The sequence below is a fragment of the Bombus fervidus genome, chromosome 10 (genome assembly GCF_041682495.2).
Source record: "Bombus fervidus isolate BK054 chromosome 10, iyBomFerv1, whole genome shotgun sequence".
Taxonomy (NCBI): Eukaryota; Metazoa; Arthropoda; class Insecta; order Hymenoptera; family Apidae; genus Bombus; species Bombus fervidus.
Window position 1 is genome coordinate 12,951,414 of NC_091526.1, and position 22,973 is coordinate 12,974,386.

At 35.2% G+C, this 22,973-nt stretch overlaps 4 protein-coding genes across 10 annotated transcripts in view; 1 reads left to right on the forward strand and 3 right to left on the reverse strand.

The window, feature by feature from the left end:
• Positions 1–5,419, reverse strand: part of If (integrin subunit alpha inflated) — a 78,350-nt gene extending 72,931 nt beyond the window's left edge. For both annotated transcript variants that reach the window (XM_072011942.1, XM_072011941.1), the window contains exon 1: positions 4,626–5,419. In XM_072011942.1, coding sequence (XP_071868043.1) covers positions 4,626–4,804 — 179 coding nt within the window. In that variant the 5' untranslated portion in view covers positions 4,805–5,419. The remainder of the gene's footprint in view (positions 1–4,625) is intronic.
• The window catches only part of Pcb (Pyruvate carboxylase), a 67,266-nt gene that overhangs the window by 22,891 nt on the left and 21,402 nt on the right, over positions 1–22,973 (forward strand). For 2 of the 3 annotated variants that reach the window (XM_072011957.1, XM_072011959.1), the window contains exon 1: positions 18,966–19,126. The exons of the other annotated variant lie outside the window; for it this stretch is intronic. The gene's annotated coding sequence lies outside the window, so the exon portion shown is untranslated. Of the gene's footprint in view, positions 1–18,965; positions 19,127–22,973 lie in introns of those variants that run through there. 3 annotated transcript variants of the gene reach the window in all.
• On the reverse strand, positions 8,260–11,378 carry LOC139991686 (uncharacterized). The gene is made up of 4 exons (XM_072011963.1): positions 11,113–11,378; positions 8,661–11,033; positions 8,468–8,590; positions 8,260–8,368 (listed from the first exon to the last, which is right to left on the reverse strand). The coding sequence occupies exons 1-4, from the start codon at positions 11,267–11,269 to the stop codon at positions 8,325–8,327; spliced, it is 2,697 nt and encodes an 898-aa protein (XP_071868064.1). The 5' UTR covers positions 11,270–11,378; the 3' UTR covers positions 8,260–8,324.
• LOC139991688 (uncharacterized) overlaps positions 12,271–22,973 on the reverse strand; it is a 45,247-nt gene continuing 34,544 nt past the window's right edge. Inside the window, exons 1-6 of one of the 4 annotated variants that reach the window (XM_072011969.1) lie at positions 17,354–17,779; positions 13,905–14,236; positions 13,531–13,824; positions 12,925–13,476; positions 12,653–12,838; positions 12,271–12,562 (exon numbers count right to left, since the gene is read on the reverse strand). In XM_072011969.1, coding sequence (XP_071868070.1) covers positions 12,440–12,562; positions 12,653–12,838; positions 12,925–13,476; positions 13,531–13,824; positions 13,905–14,222 — 1,473 coding nt within the window. In that variant the 5' untranslated portion in view covers positions 14,223–14,236; positions 17,354–17,779 and the 3' untranslated portion in view covers positions 12,271–12,439. Of the gene's footprint in view, positions 12,563–12,652; positions 12,839–12,924; positions 13,477–13,530; positions 13,825–13,904; positions 14,237–14,538; positions 14,822–17,353; positions 17,780–22,973 lie in introns of those variants that run through there. The other 3 variants (XM_072011968.1, XM_072011967.1, XM_072011965.1) reach the window with 3 other exon arrangements.

Here is a 22,973-nt window from a genome sequence, read left to right on the forward strand (position 1 = left end):
TCTACGATAATCCTATTACGCGTACGCGAAGAAACGACTCGAAGAACCGTAAGGATACTTCGGTTTGGTACAGATAAAACGAAGATTAAGCTAGAGATCGACATCGTAGACCGCTCGTGAGGACTGATACGACCGCAGATTAGCTGGGACCTTCTTGAAGCGCGCGCTCGCATGCACGAAAACGCGACGGGAGGGCGGCAAACGCAATTCCAAATTCCACGAAGGGTCGTCCAATTGGCGGAGGACGGGAGGATGACAGGTTCATTGAGAAAACGTCGAGGCTTGGGTGAAACGGTAGATCGAACGAGGAGATTAACGCTGTATTAATCAGAGCAAAGCGAGAGCTACCAGCCGCCCACGTAACGGATGACCTAACATCCTGTATCACAGCCAACCTCGTGCTCTGAATCCGACGAACGTGTTGCTCGCTACCGCGTTTAGAGACCGACCTGTTTCGCCTATCGAGAAACGATCGAGAGCGAAAGCGACGATCATCTTCTACGCCATTCGAATGCTACGGAATTCTGTTCTTTTTTTTCTTTTTTCAAAGGCGAAACTTCAAACGAAGATGCTGATAACGGAGAAGCGGTTCGGTAGATTTTTCGTCGCGTTCGACAAATAGGAGTTGTAGAACCGAACTGTAAAATATTTTGTACAAAGGAAGATGACGATTAACGATTAAGATTATTCTATACTATTCTATCCTATACGATTTTTTAATTCAATTTTTAACGCCTTATCTCGTAAAAGGTTGTGGCGCTCATGCAAATTAGTAAATACGCGTTTCTTTTTATGAATCATGTCAACGATGATGTAATCCTGTGTCAGCTACTCCTCACCACTACACCTAGCAAACGTACAAACGATATACACATATCTAGAATTTCAGAAGATTCTGCTTTAATTGTAATGTTGCAAACGATTCGTCGAATTCAGCTTGTTTTTCCTCGAGTATGGCAATGCTTATATAGGAAGGAGTGCGTTCCTCTATTATGGCTAAATCGCCAGCTTTCCGATATAGATCCTATTTCGGGAATCGATGCGAGAGCAGATCGACGACAGTACGGTAGCAACCTGGTACGTCCGCCTCGCGCCAGATTAACGAGGATGAACGCTCGTAAAGCTTCCACGAGCTGGCCTAAATATAAGCGCCTACGAAGTTTCTCGTAACGAACGATGTAATCCGGGCTTCCTGCGGCTTTGGATATCCTGAACGCCAGTCCACAGGTCCGTCCTTTTATTTCCTCTCGGATACTATGACCGTCTATTGTCTTCCGAGACAACAATGTACGAGGAACCGTGTAAGTAGCTGACGAGAGGAAACAGGATGAATTGAGAAAACTATCTGTAACGATATACCGTAGCTGTCATGTCGATAGATCCATTACAAATAACGTTAGATCGAGTAAACTATCAGAAAAGCACAGCCATAGTTAAAAAAAAAACCATCTGCGTTTCTACAAATAAGAAAAGAAAATCGTGTCGTTGAATAAAATTTATTTATGACTCTTCTCGGACAAACTGTCCAGACAATCGACACCAACGAACGGAAAAGCCGGCTCGCTTTCGCAAATCCCTCGAGCCTGTCAAATTATGCGGTCCAATCCAATTATCGGAATGAACGGTCGTGCGGCACCATTCTTAAAACTCAGCCAAGTTGAAAACACGATCGCGAAGAAGATGGGCACGTTTACGAAAGCTGGAGGATTCGATTTGCATGCGCAGCAAAGATTCGAGCCGGTAGTCAGTCGATGGCGTCTCTATCGACTTCCATCGCGTGGTGGCTTCGACATCCTTTAGAATCGAATACATTACGTTGCCTGGACCTTAGCCGACCTTTCGCGCGGATTTTTCCGCACAGGGCCGACGTAACCTATGCTATTACTCGCGTTTCCTCGTTCTGTCGGCATTATTTATATCCATCGTCGCCGGAGGAGCTGGAGCAGAAACGTTTATTCGTGGGCCGCGTGACTCACGAGAGACACTGCTCGTACTCGAAACCACAACGAATATGTATACGGTATTAGTATAGACGATAGCGTAAACTGTGATCTTCTTCGATGAAACGTTACGTATGCTACGTATAGCGATAAACGCATACTTCGTTAAGTGGTCGATTTCATCCGGCTAGTTACCGAAACAGGTATACCTCTGGAAAATCCTTCGAAATAAAATTTGAAATTATTTTCCCAATTGTACCCATACCCAGTTGCCTGTTGATTTCGTTCTAAATCGTAATAGTAACTTTCTTCGAGTTGGCGTTCTTATAAAATACAGGAGAACGATATTTTTCGAGAATAGTATGGATTTCAGCGACGGATGAGAAGCGAAAATGTATATTTATTTTGATCGAAGAAAACGAACGTTTTATACCTTATGACCTAACACTTATCACCGATGGGTGTTTATCATCATCGAAAGATGGAGAACAGTTACGAGCGTCCGGATGAAACGGGAGAACTGACTCGCCTTGTTCTCGAAAGGGGACATAAAAGGAGAAACGATTCTAAGCTCTCCGAGAAGCACCTGTTATCCAAGGGTCTGCCCTCGAACGTCGTGTCGCGGGGATAATCGATGAAGCAGATCTGTTTGCCAACGAGTCATCGACTGTGAACGATCGTAATTAGCGGTTGTCGTGAGTAATACCTTGGTGTGTTAGTACTAATGATATTACAGGCGGTTACTGTCTCGAGATAAGATTAAGTTTCAAGTATATAATCGAAATTGTGTTACTAATATATTAACGATTAATCAAACCCTAAGTAAAATGTAACGTTCTTTAATGTAAAGTCTACCTTCTTAAAAAGACTCAAATACCACTGCTATCTTTGCAACTCTACTAGCTATCGCGTTACACAAGCTTCGTAATTAATTCCATGGCGCTTTTAAATTCAACACTGCGATACAAAATTAACCGCGACAACGCTATTATTTCGCATCGTTTGGAGAAACACGACCGCGTTCGATTCGCCTATGATTAGAGAGATCGATCCTATGCTCTGAATGGTTGTCGCGTGTTTGCAACAGAAGAAATTACACGCTTTCAAAGACGTCGTAGGCAAACCAGAGTCGATATTTCATTAGCGGGGTTCGTTATCCGACGAAAACACGGTGAAACAGCAGAAGTCGCTTTGCTATTTAGATTCTGGCACGAGGATTTAAAAGGATAGCGTGATCGTCCTAAATTCGTGGGAGTGCCTGCCATTTACGCGACGATAAATATCGCCGATACATCCGATAAATTATCCGCCATCGTCTGCCCCGATACCTATCAAAGTTGTTGGTCGGAAAATCGTTCGACCACGAGAAAAATATTTCATCTGCTTAAAGTAATTTCTCGTTTCTTGTATTTTAATGCCTCGTTTTTCTTGAATACGTTTACGCGATAAGTGTAACTCAGAAGGTGCGTTAATACCACTTACGTAGCGAGTTAATGTTCCTTCCGTCAGCGGAATTGCGCTTCTTCGCGAACGGAGAACGCGTATGAACTAAAATATGCAGCAGACATTTAATAACCATGATTCAGAGCCACGAATTGTTCGATACACGGATTTCTGAAATTATGTGGGTCACGGGTTACCGACGAAAAAATTCTCCGACTCTGACACAATACCGAGAAGTCTTAAACGGCGAACGGCCCATAATTGGTAAAAATGTTAATCGAGTTTTGTTTTTAAGCGAAATATTTAAAATCTGATTCGACCTGTATGTAATAAAAGATAGTGAAAGTAAAACGCTTGTTGATACGATGAATATTTTTACCTTCCGTAACATTAATCAAAATGAGAGGAAAATTCGATGTGTAGTCATATCTTTGCCAAGAATTATGTGTCATCGAATTACACATCGCCCACTTAAAACTATGATCCAACCTGTCGGTGATTTGTAGCGTACCGAGTCGTTCGTGATTTTACTTTACATCTTTACAAGATCGATCAATTCCATGATTAATTCACAATTTCGTTATATGATGATAATAACAACAACAATAATAATAATAATATTGTTTTATATTTTAGTCTCTTACAGGCAAATTGTTGGGTTCTTATTTCTAATTCCTTAGTTCTTTCTTAATTGGTATTTATCAAGCCCAATGTTTATATCGCAATTTCATTATTCAATGTAGATAATTAGCATTCAAAAAATAATTATTTTAGTTTCACCTATTTATTTATCGTAATGAAACAGCCGAATCGAACGAGTTCGAAACGAACAACCGTAATACTTTTAAAATATCTTCGAAGATATTCCTCGACATACTACGCTATGTTTGAACAAATGTTCAGGAAGCAATAAATTTCAACAATCACAAACGACACGCATACCCTTCAAAATCAATCGTAAACAAAGTAGGCTGTTCCCTCTTGCACGATCGAAGTAACGTTATTTGTAGAATCGCACGAATTTCGAGTCAGCAGCGTTAGAAAGAAATCTTCTGATACGACGATCAGAATTTATTTTATCGTAACTTTAAATACCAAAAGGAACAAAATTGTATTATAAGAATTATAGACACGCAGAAACCTTTCGTCTCGATTACATTTTTGCACGATATCTTTAATACATCGTAGCGCAAGAGGAGCCATAAATAAGCAAAAATCAAAGAAGGGAAGATAAAGACTCACCATCCTCGACCATATCTATCCCGGTACACGGAAACAGCGAATCCAAACATGGACCTGGTCTCGTTTCGATAAACCGCATAATGTTTCGTCTCCACGTTAAACGCGTCTGAACACCAGGGTGGCAAGCCGACGATGAAAATCAGGCCTATTAGACCCGCGATAAAATTCGTGTACCACATGCTTGCACGTTTTGCCACTTGACCACACGTTCAATCGTTCTCATGCACGAAGGATAGGTTCGACTCGATAAACTGTCATAAGCGCGTGCACGACGATCAAGATCGATCCTCGCGATCGATGGAGCAACGGCGATGGTCGGTCAGGGTGTCGGTGGTGATAACGGTCGTACCATCGACGACACGTGACATTCACGAGGTCCTCGAGGCACTGTGAAACAGACACTCGATATGAGACGACGGACGGAAACGATAGAAGTAGGGGTACAAGAGAGTCGGGGACGTCTGCTTGACGGACGGCCGCGGACAGACTGAGTAGAAGTCTGTTCTTTCGGTTACTCTTCGCTCTCTTGACTCACGAGGGCTGCAACTCCCACCCACCGTACGCGGTTCCGAAGTTGCGCTCCGCTTCGGCGTGCTTGCGTACCGCAACTAAGCTCGCCGCGACCCAATCGGCCTCTGCTCTCTGCTCTCGTCTCGTTCCCGCCGTCTTTTTTCTACGTTTCTACTCGCCGCTGCGGTTAATCGCTCGATGCTGTTTTCGCGGATCGAAACGATATTGAACTTGCCAGCCTATCGACGAACGCGATGTGCATCAATCGGAATCGCGAACGATACGAACGGAGAAAAGGTAAGATTTTAAAACGAGGCGATCAAGAGACAATGACAAGGACGATGTGATGGAACGTTCCGTAACGATCTTTTCGTATATTTTTTATAAGCTGAACGAGAGAACGTCCAAAATATGATCGTGCGTTTAACTTTTTATTCGTTAGGACGTATTCGTTAGGAAAATGTGAATTGCAACGATAACGTTATTTTTGTAGGTATATTAGTTACGTAAATGAAGTGATACATTTCGTGTAAAGATTTTTACGGAAAATCCCAGAACTTTTTATGCTTTTGTAACTAGGAGAAGAATTGAAATTATTTAGAATCAGATAAATATAAAAGAAATAGTAAAATCAAAGAAACAACGAAATTACGTGAGAATAGAAAAAGAGAACGTTGCATAGAAGACTCTTCTGTCCTTGTTTAACTGGAAATGCGCACTGACGCCACTCGCTGATCGGTGTTACATTAACATATTTATCGTACGATTATGCACGCGTTATTAGACAAAGATACAAGGCGCCTCTGTGTAGCATTCTCTTTCTAATGCTATATCGTTTTTTCAGCTTGCTCACGTACGCTATCCTTACATCTCTATGTTTGTTACAGTCGTGCGTGTAAAAATAACATTGTCCGCTTTAGTCATTTCCCCTGGGAAGATGGTAACTTAGGAAGTGGAAAATAAATTATATCAGGAAGATATTATCGAATGCTTCAGTGCATGGGTGAATGTTATAAAAGTGAGCACTATATCGTCGTCTATGAGAGCATGCTCGTTACACTTTACAGAAGAAGATTATATCCCAGGGGCGAACTGGCCATCAGAGAGTTTGAAAAAGTTCCAGTGGGTTTGTAAAGATTTAAGATGAAATGAAAATAGAGGACCGATAATCATATCGGTAATCTGCAGATAAAAATTTCCCAGTCCGCTTTCGTTTTATTCTATTAAATAAATATTATTGTGATCATAGATAAATATTAATTGTACATAAAATTTATGATTTTTAGGAAATCGTACCGGAAATTTATCTGCATCCTCTCTTCTAGATTATAGAAGTATAGTCGCGTGTGTCGTTTAAAGTTTTAAAGAATACGGCGATTCTAATAATCAACCTCCCAAGCTATTCAATTAGTACAGAGTCTAGTACATCAATAGCTGTTCAAGCTATTGAACGAAGGAAAAGATACTGAATATCTCTCAAAAGTTTTCAAAGCACAAAACTCTCGGAAACATTAGACGAGGTTCGAGCGTAACATACCTAATGAAGATTTTAATGAAGACCATCGGCAAAATCTTTACTTTGAGGTGTAGCGCACATGAATTTACAAATTTCGTGCGTAGAAATTCGCATTAATTTTGCTATTAAAAAATTGTAAAATGTGTTATTTTAAAATCGTTAAAATCAGTTGATTTTAATGAATGAATAAAGAGACCGAACGACCTATCCTCAGTAGTTTGCCATCTTAGCGCAAGAGGATTGAAATGTAAGCCACGCCTCCACTAAGATTGCCACTTTAAAAAAGTTATAAATATGAATATCGTTGAACGTATTGAAACTATGGAAATTATAAAATATAAAACGCTGAATTTTTAGATGAAAATTATTCAATTGCATATTCTATCGCTTTTCAGTTCCAGCTTCCTGGTAACTTTTGGCACACGGCAGACTGAAGAGTTCGTCTTTGAATTAAACAAAGACCAGAAACAACGGCTTAAATTCATCGGCATAGGAGATCAAGACCGGCGAGTGTAGCTAAGAAAGTGGTGATAATGAGCAAATCTTTGGGGAAGGACTTGTATCAAATCACACTGGTTGGCAGCAAACCACCTATTTCACGGCGGCTGATTGTTCCGAAGAGAATGTCTCTTGACAAGTTACACGTAGTCATACCATTGGCTATGGATTGGAAAAACTACCATCTGCATATCTTTGCGAACGGGAATTTATAATACGGCAATGTATCAGAAGAGGATTTTAGCACCTCAGGTATTAATGATGCAAGTATATCGTTAAAACTACTTGTTCGTACGGAAGGGGATAAAGTAAATTATGTATATGACTTGGGGGGTAATTGGAATCATGTGATTCATTATCCGATCAGGTATTGTCTGATGTTCCGATATGCATCAAGAGAAAAAAGATGTGTCCGTCTGAAGATTCGAGTGGACTTTGGGGGTATTACGAAAAGCTTGGAAACGTCCGTGATGTTAACAATCCAGAGCGAGAAGAGTTACATGACTGGCTGATGCGTGATACAGAGGAGCGAAAATATGGCCTTAAAGCGATTAATCTGCGTTTGGCTAATCTTTATTCCTAAATGAATAGTCAGTCAAGGGAAATTTTCTCAGGATGACTTCATTGGCTATATATTTATCCGATTAAAAGTGACGATGGTTTTTGATAAATCAATAAGTCATATTGTCATGCAAGGAAATAACCATAATCTATCACGATAAGGTCAATAAAAAGTATTTTTGAATATTTTCTAAACAGAATTACCTAAACTAACATGAATCCAATTTAACTTGAACAAATACGAAACACGTGATTAGAAATATTTATTGGATATACATATTATTCACTGATATTATAGCGCCTATCTATTTCATCAACTTTGTAAATATGTATATACCCACATGAACATCACCTTAACGATAATTCCGTTTTATTAACGTACATAAATTATACAATACACATAAATTTGCAATCTAAATCATGTGCAAGTATTATTTTAATTCTTTGTAAAGAATATGTTCTTTCTAAAGAATATGTATATCTAAAATAAAATATTAAGGTTGAACAACAGCAATAGTTGCAATAAAAATAATCCATATCAAATATCAATTAGAAATCATAAAAACTTATTGTACCTTTATGCGCCAGTTACACAAATTTCATAATACTGAATATTATAATTTCTTGTTTTGCGATCTCCTGCTGATACGTTGGGGCGCTAAAATCGAATTATAATTACATACAAATATATATCTATAAAAGAAAATATATACATAATGTCAAATTAACAAAAGTTAAAATAAAGTTATTTAATTACATTTCTCTTCTATTCCCAAACTAGAGGTTTCCATGGACATACTCCTACTTTTACGTTTACTTTTTTTAACGTGAGGAGTCGAAGGTTGGATTGGTTTATTTGTCCTATCGCTATGTTCTTTTTCTGAAATAAAACATCTCCATTTAAACGTTGCATTTAAAGACAAAATATTATGTACTTTATATAAAATTACCTATGCCAGAAAATTTTACACTTCTTGTGGATCTCCTCTTGTCACTACTTTTATCCAAACATGTGTCATTACAACTATAACATAACAACTCTATATTTGTCTTTTCATTATTACTAGCATTTATTTTAAAACGACTTTTTCTTCTTCTCCTATCCATAGGAGTTTCATTTTCTTTATGTTCTGTTTCTTGTATATTAACAGATACTCTTCTGGAAGATCTTCGCCTAGGCGTAGGTGTTTCTGTTGAAGTAACAATTCTGTTTCTCAATACTCTTACATTGTCAGTTTGTTCATTTGTTTCCTCGTTGCTACTTATAGAATATTTTTTTAATTTGTCATTCAATGTACTTAAATCTATATCGTCTGAAGTTTCTTTGTTAGTTTTATCTAATGTGAAGGTTCCATTTAACACTGACTCATCCTCGTCCACTGCATTTTGTCTGGTGATCTTCCTGAATGGTGTATTAAAATTTTTATTTGCTTCTTGTAATGGTGTCGCTTTTTCTATGTTTATAATCGGTACTTTATGAACGTTCCTGTTTGCCGAATTTCTACTTCCCGGAGATTTTTTTATTTTGTCTTCATCATCAAAATCATCCTCGTCGGAATTACTGTCATCGAAATAAAGCTTTTTTTCCGCGTTAACTTTCATTTCTGTACTATCAAAGCTATCTATCCTTGATAATGCTGCAGCTAAATCCATCTTTGTCTGTGTTTCTTCGTCAATTGATACTTCGTTTAAAATTATATGATCATTAAAATTAATTTTATTTGCAGATTTTACTGTTGATTCTATTTCATTAAAATTTTTTTGTTGTTTCAATATACTCTTTCCTGGTGTTCGATTAGAATTAATGTAGGATATTGAATCATCTAACTGAATCTTTGGAGTTTTACACATCTGACTTATCTTTATTATTGTTAATGGACTCTTTGCTATCTTTGGTGTTTCAGATGATTGTACCTTTTGCAATAAACTTAATCTTTTGTCATCTCTCACAGATGTAATTTCATTTTCACTGGAATTAATAGACCTAGATTTAAGTTCTTTTGCATTACCACTATTTCTCAACTTCATTTTCTTTTGTGCTAAGAAAGCTCTAATAGAACTGGGCTTCGTTGATACAACTTTCTTTTTAACAATTTTTTTTTTAGCAACTGGTTTCTGAGCAAACAATTCCTCTTCTTTCCAAGCATGTGCACGAAGATTTTCTAATTTTTCAAATCGTACATCACAGTTTTTCACCTCTATGTACATCATATCCCAAAATCCTTGCAAATCCTTACATGTAACTAACATTTCACCCTTTCCTGTTTCACAATCACTAACTAATCTTCGAAATCTTTCAAATTTTTTGCTTATTAACAAATTTGTTTGCCCAATAGCTTGATTTATTTCATATTGACCATCATCTGTAGTGTCAGGCTCTGTTTTGATTTCTGCCCATTTCTCACATAATTCATTTAATCTATTTATTTCTTTATTCAAAAGAAAATGAAAATATTGTGCAGTACGTTCTTCTTCTTCAATCGAGATATTTAAATTTTTCATAACTGTATCTTTCGTAGGAATATCATTGTCTGAGGAACGAGTAAGACTAAAACCTCGTCTTAACTGTTGTTCTTTTCTGGCATTGCTTTTTCCACGACTAGAAACTATATGAGGCGAAAAAAAAGCTGGTTCACATGGAGAACTTGACCATATAGATGTAGACATATTATTGTCTAAAGAAGAGGCTGCTGCTGTGATACTGTTATTACTATGCACTTCATTATCATTTGATGTTTCCTTATCACTAATTGATAATTGTAATGATATAGATTCCACAGAACTATCTTTTGTATCAGCCACTGATAAATGATCCTTTTCTTCAATAAACTCTGTACTATGGTTTTTAATACTAGCTCTTGTCATTTTTGAAGGAGAATTTAAAAGTTGACTTAGTCTGGCAGGTGACATACTTTGTACGGCTACTTTCCCAAATAATGGCATTTTAGGCAACCCTGGTGGAGCTTTAAATTTATGTCCCTCAGGGGCAAAAGATTGCACTTTCTTTTTCTCATTCTTATCATCTTTATTTGGTACATTTAAATTCTTACTTGAATTTTCTGCATTTTTCTTTTCGTTTGCTTTATTCATTAATCGCTTCTCTGTCGCCCTTGTTACTCGTTTTGGAAGAGACTTAGATGTAGTGGTAAGTGTATTAACTGGTGTAGCTGTTGTAATTGGCGAATATATTTTATGATGAACAACTCCAACTATAAACGGTCGTTTTTTTGTACGTTGTTCAACCTTTTTACGTTTTTCACGTTCGGCTTTCCATTTTTCGAGTCTACGTAGACGGTCTTCTACAGCAGGATCAGTCTGTGCTTCTGAAATTAAATTTTAATTAACTAATAGTAACAATTTTTAACAATTATTCATAAAATTTTAATAGAGTTTAATACATACTTTCATCTTGAATATTTATCGTAGTGTTTGATATATTGCGATTTTCATTAAAAGTCTTTGCTCTGTAACTTTTACGCGTCTCTTTATATCTTTCAGCGCGGATAATACGATTTTTTTCTGTATTTCCAGCTTTACATGCTTTGTATTTCTGCAACATCGCTATTTTATTTTATACTTATTTTATGCTGCCGACGAGATTAAACGTATCTTTCGTTTAACCGTTTGTGGTTCAACGGAAAACAGTTTAAACATACTACGCTATAGAAGTGCTACCAACAGCAATGAATGCTATGTTCTTACCAATTCCTTTCAAATTTTAATCTCGCTGATATTAATTTATCAGAAATGAAAGTATAATTCCATTTACGACTCTTCCTCTAACTTTACTGTAAAAATTTCTTCGTTAATAACTCATTATAAACTAAGAAAAGAAGACTAAAAGAATATTTAATACCAACATAAGAATTTTTTCTATGAACGAAACCTGTAAAATTGTATAATATAATCTTTTATAATATGCACTCGTTAATAATTCGAGATTAATTATGAAACAATATAGAAACCAAACAATATCATTATCTTCATACAATGTAGTTTAAATAATTTGCATTAAAATTTGGAGCTATTAAAAATGCTTACAAGCTACTCACAGTGTTCATAATACCAGCAACGAAATCATTTTTGTATTTTTTTTTTTTTAATTTATGACGGCAACTTTTTTAAGAGTTACAGCTTGTATAAGATATAATGAAGAAAATGGAGAGATAGACAATTAATATTAAAAGTTGCAAATTAAAATTTTTAAAAAGTCTTATTTGTGTTTTCCAGTGCTCCAATGTTCGTTTAAACTTTTATATAATAGCGACTTTCGTTTTCAAGAATGTTTACACTCGTACATAAACATATATTCTCTTTATTATTCCAATCTCACATGCGAATTTTATTTGTTCTTCAAATTATGCACCTCAATAATTAATTAGGAAAATGAAAAGCTTTCTATTTTTCACTCAAGAAAAGCTTTCAGTCTATATGCATCATTTTGCAATAAGTACATATATCTTTTCACACGTATTTCTAATTAATTCTTATTTTAACGGATTCCCAATATTAACATAGTTAAATACTTGAATTTGGAGGAAATAAATCATGCACTTAATATTTAATACTAAAATTTAAATAATTTTATTTCATGTTATTTACAACTTCTATTACAATAAAATGTATGTCGTGGAATATAACATTAATGGAAATATTTTTATATGTATCAATATTTCCATTTTTATAATTATACATATATTTAACAAAATATATATTTCAAGATTTTGCACTAGTCTAAACTTAAACAATCAGTAACATGGGTTTCCAGTAAATGTACATTCGGGAATGTACGATTACAGTTTGGACATGACAATGATAACAATGGAGGCTGTAATTGTTCAATAATGTTTGTCTAAAATTGAATAGATATAACATAATTTCTGATATATCGCAAATAATCAAATTATATATCTATAAAGCATGGAAACATTTGGCAACTTACTTGACTTCCAGACGTATTTAGAGATTTAATTTGTTGTTGTAGTCGCTCGTTAAATTCTATTTGTTTCTGTAAATCCGCATTTAATGCATTTTTCTCTTGTAATAATATCTCCCTGAGTTTCCTCTCCTGCCCAAAATCTTCTTCATGAAGTCTTAACTGTGTTCGCAGCAAACTATTATCTTCCATCTGCATTGGTGATGAAAGATTATTATTACATTTATTGTTAGAAAAAAGTATATGATTCTAATTTTTATTGAATAAATTATACTTACATGTTGTGCTAATTCTTTCTGCAGCTCCTTTATACATGCATTTTTTTTCTGTACACTTTCATGCATTACACCAATTTCAGCAATTAACTGGTTATATTTTGTTTGAAATTTTTCCTTTTCTGATTCTAAAGACTTTTTATAATAAATTTCATACAATTGACTTTGTTGGTCCAAAGATGTTTGTTCTTCCTGTAAACTGATTTTTTCTTGCTGTAGAAGTTCTTTAGCATTGTTTAAATTTTTGTATTCCATTTCTAAGGCCTTTTTTTGACTGTCAAGCATCTTCTTTTCTTCTTCAAGATTTTCTTTCTCTTTCTGAAGTGCGATTCTTTCTTCTTCGAAGAATCGTTTATTATCAGCATTTTCTTTTTCTGATTCTACAGTTTTTTCAACAGATTCTGAAGTCCCACTTTCCTTTAGTATTTTTACTTTGTCAGTATTTTCATTCAATATTGAGTCTAACTCACAGCAAACTTGTTTGCTAAGTTGATTTTCAGGAATAGACTCTTTCTCCTCTGTTGCTGTATCTTGTTTGTCATTTGCATCAAGAAACTACAATATAATAGTAATATTAACAAATGTATAAGGAAAAAAGATATAACATACCTCGTATCCCATTTCCGAATGACTAGTTAGTTCAGAGCTAAGTCTCATTTTCAGGTCTGTATTTTCTTTTTTAAGGTAGTTTATTAATTCTCTAGTTTCAGCAAATTTTTTCTTATGATTTTGATGTATTCTCATAATATCTTCTTGCCATGTTGCTAGTGTGTTGAATTGTTGTTTCATAGCTATATTATTCTGTTTCAAAGTTTCCTTTAATTTTGTGTTCTCTTGTAACACCTCATTTAACTTTTGATGTATTTCTACTGAATCCCATGACGCTATCATAGAATTATAGTCCTGCATATAAAATTAGATTTAAATTTTTCTATTGGAGTTAATTTAGAACATTAAATTTTAGTCAATTAATAGATACGTACAATAGACATACACTTTTGTTGAATATCAACATAAGATGCAAGTGATGATTGTTGGATAGTATCCAATGAATCTTTACCTAATACCACAAAAGATAATGATGTGTCATCTTCATCAACAGCACAAACATCTTCAACTGCTGCTTTATAGGACAAAGGTACATCCTTATCTAATTTGAATCTAGCCTTTCCATTATGTACAGTAAATCCAAGATTCTGCAAATGGCTTTCTGGCTCTGCATATAGTCTTGGATTAATATTCAATAGTTTGGTTGAGTTCTGCTCTTCTGATGTAGATTTTTGTTCTTCATTAGGCTCCATAGTTAAAAAATCACCTGTATCAATATTTTGATATTTTGATAATTTACTTTAATAATCTAAGTATTTGTTGATATTACAAAATGTCCAGTAACTATAGTTTTATATGTATATTTTCTTTAAATTACGATAAACTATAATTTAAATTTAAGATAATAATAAAAACAGTTTTCAAAGTTACTTCATTATTTAGAGCAATATAAAATCTATCGGCAATAATTAATATTAGAATTTAGATATATCTTTTCCATAACGACGAATAAATGACAGTTAAGATAAAATATTTTTTATGCCAGATTTTGATAAAATCCAAGCTTACCAGAATCACTGTCTTATAAATATGACGTCGTATAAAACTGACTTCATTATATTTCACTTTGTATATGTTGATGAATTATATGAATGATAGCACTACAAAGCGATCATGTCCATTCATAAAATGAATTAATTTGTTAATGCAGAAATATTTCTTAATTTATTCTATTATCGACTTTTATTTGCGAAAATTAACTTTTGACAGAGAGAAAATTTTTAGTTTCAGATTAGATTTGGAATAAATATATACTAAATGGAAACCCTAGATAATTGATTCACACAAAATGTCGGACGTTTCCTTACCAACTGTGCAAATATTTCACTATTTAGAGTTTATTTCTAACAATTTTTTATCAGTTTCTACTAGAGAGGAAATGAGAGTGTAAGGTGTTAGTGTTAAATTATTAAAATAAGAAGTAAGTTTATATTCAATATAATTGACCTACGTGCCTTAAATATTTGGGACTATTTCATGTTTTTATTTCTGATATATTGTACCAGGTCTCTACTCTAATGTTCATACATTCCAAAAAAACGAATAGAAAAAATAATTTATGCCATTTATTTAATCGATACATCTATATTTATCTTTATTTCATAAAATTAGTATTTAAAATAAGATTGATCAAATATATTAATACGAGCATAAACCATCTTCTTCACCCGTTGAAAAAGTACGATCGTTAGGGTGAAATGTGAGGGAGTTAATTGGATTAAAGTGTCCTTTTAAACGCGCAAACTCTTCAAATACTAAATGAAAGAATCAGGAATTGAAGTTTCTTTGCAATGAATGTGCACATCCAAAATCCTTTTCTTCGGCTCCACCCCGGTAGATCAAGATACTATGGATGTTATGAATTTACCACTGCAAAAATTATGCATACGTGAAATCGAGCATTTTTAACGCATAGATTTGTCTAACATTTAACGTTTATTTTAGTGTATTTTACGCGGTTCTTTGATGCCATATTGGTTTTTATTTACGATTCATCCAATGAGGAGAGTCGGTGGCTGTAAATAAATATGAAACAAAACACGTTGGTGACGGCCATTCTGCGGCGGGATTTTGAATCGTATCGGATTAGTTTTGAGTTATCCTTTACTTCCCTTCTGTCGTGAGGACAATATCTCGTCCAATGTACTATTGTATTACATGTGACGGTATCCCATAAGATGACAAGTCCATCGTTATCGCTTGTGACGCGACGATTGAATCGAATATAATTCTCATATTTGTTGTAGCAAATCGTAGAAAACGTAATTTTTCTCGTGATCGGTATTTCAGAATGTGAGATACAAATAAATAAATCCCGCATAGCGTCAGGTCTATTCTGTATTTAGTCAATGATTAAGTCAATGGCTCGACACAGATAAAATTAAAATTACCGTCCCATTGATACGCTTATGTAACGAAGCAGCACGTCATTCACACGATGAGTATGTTAGATATACGTATATTGCGAAAGAATGATAATGATTTGACTCAATATACTAAAATGTATTATCACAGGTTTAATGTATATTGTCGGATGACAATTAAAGACCAAAAAGTAAAAAAATAAGATTAAAAATTATTCAATGTTCCCTAGAAATCAGCAAATTTGTCCACACGGACATATGCAAGTATAAGATCTTCTAACTGTTAATCCAACAACTTATTTTATATAAAAAAGAAAAGAGTAGAAGATCATGAAATTCCATGCTATAAACGATCCTTTGACACTTTATAAAAAATGTAGTAGACTTCAAACCAGTCTACTCACAACAATGTATAAAGCTCGCTCTATGGAATTTGCGAATGCAGATGGTTAACGTTTCCTTAATTAATCCAACAAATGATCTGCATAATTGATGAAGAATAACACAGAAAACATAAAATGCACGATGCATGCAATATTTCTTTCCTTTAGTTTCGTAATCAATTAGCTGTTGCTGACGAAAGTGTTGGATATACTATTAACGTATAAATATAATCTCGTAAACAAGAGATAATCAATTTTTTCTGTTCTTTCGAAAATATTTCTTTTTTACGCCATATACAAAATAAAAAATATCTTCGAAGCGACTCGATGTGAATTCAAAGCAGTTATACAATTTGATATCTCCATATCATATGACTTCTTATTTTCGTTTCTTATTTTTTATATTTCAAGTTTTCTATCTAACCTAAATTATCCGTTAATAATTATTTATTTCTTGTTTTACAAAGGATTTACAATTTTCTAATACAATAACTTTGAAGGAATATTTAAATTCGTTATTTCTTACCTTACCTCGTTCTTTTTTCTTTTTTTTTTTAGAGAGAGACACGCATAATGACATGCAATATCATTTGCAGAAATCGAATATTGAACAGTTGCATCGTATGATATGTTAAGGAGAAATAGACACGTTAGGTCAGGCAGATGCCTACCGGCTGACGGTATACTATCCCTGCCTTATTCTACTGATCTCCAAACCGGACTACATAGTATATATGGATTTTATCTCATAAATAACCCATAAAGAATCAATATTTTCTTAAATTGTGCATATATTTTTGCATAAACCAGCACTAGTGATCGTTAAAATTGTATTGTAATAAAAATTAAACAAATATATGTAAATTATTTTGCGTCGATACGAAACGATGATATTAACGTTATCGTTATATTAATGTTAATATTTTTTTACGAGTTATTTTTATATATCAGTCTTTCTTTACAGTCTTTTAAGTAGTGGCACTTTAAATGATAACTTTACTTTTGAAATTGCGTTGTTCTATGATATCAGTTTATCAGTAAATATTAGAGTTGCGCAACAAAGGTCTGGTAACTAACCTTCTTAGATTTTCTGCTAGATATATACAGTATTAGATATATACAGATATATGCAGGTTATTTATTGATAATATTTTCGATGCTTCTACATCATCCGTTATCAATCGGACTTTCACGATATTCCTGGCACACGTAAATACAGACTTATCTTTTAGGGAGTAAAAGAACGATTTCTAGATGTAAACAAATATACTTTCAGTAATATTCCTTTAAACAGGAGATTACATTCTCAATATAGAACTGCTTTAAACATGTGATCTCGATATATGATACACGATTTATCTCAACGCGATAAATGTTTGCACCAAGATTGGATGTTATAAAAATTAATGTGTCACAAATTTTTGTAACTTGAAGCAGGATTAATGGTAAGAAGAACACGGAAACTGCACTATGAAAAGACTTCGTCAAAAGTGACGCGATTGGCAGATTCGATTTTGACGTAAACTCACGCGATACATTATTATTAGTACCTACTAGTGCCATTTTTGAATCCTTGATAAGAAAATGCCAAATGGTACTGTATTGCATGCTGTTTTCTAAAGAAACTTGCAATACCTTTTAGTAAGAAAAAAGACATGCGTATTCGAGAAACGATTATTAAAGCAAATTAATATGAATTTGGTATAATTTTTTTTCTTCCGTTGCAAATTATAATTGACGTAATTCTTACTTGATGGATAGCGACGCATATTACGTAACCGAAGTTATTGAGAATTATTTATATGTATTCCTGGGAAATATAATATTTTCACGAACATTTTGAAAGATTTAATAATATTTTGGTTACACGAGGTATGACTATTTAATTTATTAAATTGTGTGGAACGTAGTTCAGAAAGGCACGTGATCTGGCTTATCGTTACGAACTCGTGCTAACGGACTGTGAACTCTATTTAATATGCACACATGTTATTATATTAGCATAATTTAATAAGAAACGAAATGTGAACGTAAATGTAATAACTCCGATTAATCATATGGATAATTAAAACATAAAAAGACATTACATATATAAATAGATATGGTTATATCATATATAGATGGACCTTTTCCCCTAAAAAGGATACATTTGAAAAATATAACTTTCTATTGATCCAATTAATAACACTATCAAACTCGGTTGGCCTTGCCGTTGTTAATATGCTACGCTGCTAACTAAACTTTATTTGTTTCTTCTAGACCGGACACTCGACGGTACAATGTGAGTATCTCGGTAAGAGTAGCGGCGAGAGTTTGAATCTCAACTTCGATGCGATTCGAGAGATTTAAAAATTCGCCAAGACTTTCATGATTTTTAAAATTTACAAAATCTATCGCGACTTCCAAAACTCGTCGAAACTTTAGGTACAGAAGCCTAAGATTCAACACTCATGGAGACTTTCAGAAGCTTCGAATCATGTCCGTACTCTTCGTTTCACTGTGTGTATATGTTCGAAACGAACCGAATCGTTTCAGAACACATCACCAAACAAAAATATTATTTTGTAGCCAGTAAACTCGCACGATACACTATCAGACAATATGTCCAACTTGTGATAAGGTTATTCCTCGGTCGGCGTAACCGCTAGCTGGCGACACCGTCGGTCGTCCGAAGAAACGCGCATCACGGTACGAGCAGGCGCAGGTTGGTATACCAATCGCGCCTGTCTATTTCCATAGAGGTCGAACGCGTGTACCAGCGAGAACAGTTCGACGTGCTTCAAGATTTCACTGCGGCTTAGACTTCAGCCGGACGGGGTCTGGCCTACCTTGTCCCCGGCGTGCGACACCGTAAGTACACCGAATTATTGAATGAGATTCGACGTGTTTTCGTCTGTTTCACCGTGTTACGTCCTCCGATCGTTTGCGTCGCCTTCGATCTTTCCGTGCACAGTATTTCCCGGCGCGGCAATGAATTATTGACAATTCATGGTCGCCGGCAAATGACCGGGTGAAGCTGGCCCAGAAACCTGAAATCCCTTGGCTGTCACGATTGCAGTGCCGAAACAACGCGTGTGTGTGCTTCGCTTGAGATTTGCGTGCGTGCCGAGTTTCGCGGTCTGCGCCAACAACGAAATTGACCCACGCGAGTTATCGTGCCGCGGTTCGCTGCTCTCGATTCGAGAGTCTGTGGCTCGAGATGCGCCGATTGGCCGCGCGTGTACCAAAATTTTTGGCATTTTTATTCGTACACCAATCTCGACCGAATTCAAATTGGTGCATCCGCGATTACAACACGCCCGTTTCGGGTAAACATAGATGCACAGATCCTGGCAACAATTCGAAATCGACCAACGTCGAATGCATCATCGAGGGGTCTCTTTGTTTCGTGCATTTTCTTTTTTCTTTTTTTTTTTTTTTTTTTTTTAATGCACAGTGAGAATAAGAAAGGTTAATGTGTTGTGTAATTCTTGCGTCGGTGACAAACTCGTTAGAATCGAACGTCAAAGAGTCGTCGAAACGAACATTTACGAACGTTCTGGCCATATGATCTACCCCGAATGACGGTTTAGGACGTTTATGTAATAATTCGGTGAATCGTCATGGTCGATCAACGAGGTCTCGATGCAGGGTCGAAGATCACGAGATTCCGCGTTGATTGCTCCAGCGTGGACACGCTCTTTCAGATTTGGAAAATCAATTTTTTCTTGCTTTTCTGTTTTTATAGTTAGATATTTTTATCATTACGAACAACTTCAAATAACCTAAACTCTTTATAATTAGAATTCCGATGTCAACAAGCTGAAAGATTAATATTGTAAGGAATTATCTCTACTTTAATCGTAAATTTGGCAGCTAGTATCGTTACGAGTTAACGGAATTAAAGCGATCGAAGCTGCTTGCGAGTGAATGGGACCGTACAATTTTTTGATCTGATAAAGTAATTCTTTATTACGTAACTTGATTTCTTGCGTTCATATAGGAAAATATTATGTACAGAATAACTCTTCAGCGATACGATCTCCCCGTTACAGAAGAGAGATTTGCTTTTCGTACGCTTATCGAATTACCTTAATCTTGTAATTAATCTGTACAGACGAGAAACTAACATTTTATGACAATGTAAGTTTAATTAATACAGCCATTTGAAATTTATTACAGGGTTTTCCCGGGAATTGAAATTCTCGCTGCGTTTTTGTCATATATATCATTGACGTCGTTTTATTTATTCTAATTCTTTTATATATCTTTTTTTGCAACATTAAAGAGAACAATTATAAGGTTAATCTCGGTATATCGTACCAGAGTTGACGTTGTAATTGACGTCCAAACACAAATATTATTCTTTAAATTACGTTTTTAAATTTCTATTCGGAAGTATCAGTTTATAAATATTTATATATCGACACCAGTGTGCGAAGAATTTGCAATGCATGTTGTTTAAATGTGCTCATATATTCTGTCCTTCGTCCATTCCGTCCATATATTTTTCTCGTATCGGTTATAGAATTGGACTAATATTTTACAAGCGCTAGTGAATAGCTGGCGAAAATGTAAAGTTATGTATCTAGTGGCGCTTGAAACGTAAACAATATTGCACGATGATTAGGTCAACTGTTTTTTCATTCATATCGACGAAGATAAAAGGAAATAATAGAATCTGCTAGCTCTTGCTATCTTTTTATATCTTCTATCTACAATACTTATTTCACATCTATTCGAGAAATCCCTGCATTCAAGTATACCGATGAATGAAAGCAATTATTTAATGAATCACAGGGTACGATATAGTTGTTGCTTGATTAGAGAAAAATACCTATGGTATGTACTACAAATTGTATTACTTCACTTTAACAAGGGTTGTAATTTGATAATTTCGTAATTCTTAGGATAATCGTAACACACAGTTCGTTGATCGATGGCGAAGATTTAGATTTTTGAAGTTTCCAGATTGCGAAGATATTATTTGCGTAGAAATGTTTTACGTAGAAGTTAATTTGCCCTGTGCGTAACTACAGTTAGATAATCAGACGTATCATTCCTCCGATAAGAAATTGCTTGTTTTCTCAATGAGACCGATGACAAATATCGATCGGTAAATGACAATTACGTACTAACGGTGAATACAAGAAGATTAATAACGCGTGTACAAACGTAATCTCCGCCTCGCGTTACATTAGTTTACGCGTTTGTTCCTTTTCGAGTAAAAATGTTTCCCAGTAGCTTTCGAGATGCTTTTACTGAAATTTTCCCTCGGTACGTATCTTATTACGTTTATATCGTATACATATTTGGCAACGTAAGATCGTTAATTACATTCGCATTGGTTAAACATTGATGCATCGCGGCTGTATCTCTGATACACCTGCAATTCGTGCGACAAGTACGCACAAGTATGTTAATCGACGCAGTATGCGTATGAATACGACGACAAGAGCACGTGTAATTACAAAGCGCGTGTGCAGGCGCCAATCAAACGAGACGCATCATTTTCCGCAGTCTTTCTCTTCTCCCCGCTTTGCGCATTGTCCGTCATTCTATTTATTCTTTTGTGACCAGCGCGTTTTTTTTTTTTTTTTTTCGTACAATCTTCCATAAACGTTTCGCGAATATCGCGTCAACGAATTGTGCGCTTTATTGTAAAAAAGTCTGTTATTGGTAACAACGAGCCTTCCAGTGGATGATTTAAATGTACAGTCTATGAGTTTGGTAAAAGTTGCCTTACTTCTTGGGTCGTCTTTACGAAATAACTGACCAACACAATCTCGCCTCAGTCAACAAGAAGCTAACAACGAGTTCTGATACTTTTAAACATATATACACATTATCACACACGTACATTAACGTGTATTCATTGACCGAATACACGCGAAGGTTGCGTAGCAACGCCCAAGGAATAATCCACGAGAATTCCAATACACGAGTCATCGTTCTCTTTCTCAAAGAAACAAGTTTTCACCGGGTCCAATTTATTTGACAGTATATAATACACTATATCGCTGTGAACTAGATAATTTGAACGATATGTCGTATAGGATGTTCAAACCGTGCCAAAACGAACGAGACAGTCCTCAAGGAGGAACGTTTACGTGCTCCCTCAACAGTCGGTTAACGTTCCTACCTCCCTACTTGCCTGCTAGAAATATCGATTCAGTTGACGCCCCTTTTTCGGACTAACGTTGAAATCGTTAGCTATAATCACCCCGCTCTTTAATACAACTCTTTCGTATAGTCGGTCGGCTTAATTTTCATCTGGCCACTTTTAAGACTGACGGATCAGCTGTTTCAACCTCAACGATGCTTTCAGTCTTAGAAATCGATATCATTTTCCAGCATCGAATCATCGTTGGATTCACAAACGCAGTCGCGAGGCGATAAAAACGATAAGCGTTACAATGTGAACCATAAGATTCGTCGTAATATTTAACGAGCGAAGAAAGATGAATTTAGCTTCCACCTTTTTAGCCATGATTATAAATTATGAACTCGCACAAACATTTACGGTCTAACGATTGCGAAAGGATCGTAGTGTACAACGTTCGTTGAATTGATTCGTACGAATTGTCGTTTGTTTTTTAACCTTAGTTTAAATTTAATCGTACGATTATATCAAACGACATGAGTATTTTTTTAAATTCTGTATCGATATCTTTAATACATGAGATCTTTCACGATCTTGTTCCAGTTTACGTTGTAA

What these genes read in the sequence shown, in the direction of transcription:
- LOC139991686 (XM_072011963.1), bottom strand. Translation starts at nt 11,269, where the DNA reads ATGTTGCAGAAATACAAAGCATGTAAAGCTGGAAATACAGAAAAAAAT. An exon ending in GATAAATATTCAAGATGAAA is followed by an intron (nt 11,034 to 11,112) that starts GTATGTATTAAA and finishes ATTTAATTTCAG; the next exon opens with AAGCACAGACTGATCCTGCT. An exon ending in TGTAAAATTTTCTGGCATAG is followed by an intron (nt 8,591 to 8,660) that starts GTAATTTTATAT and finishes GTTTTATTTCAG; the next exon opens with AAAAAGAACATAGCGATAGG.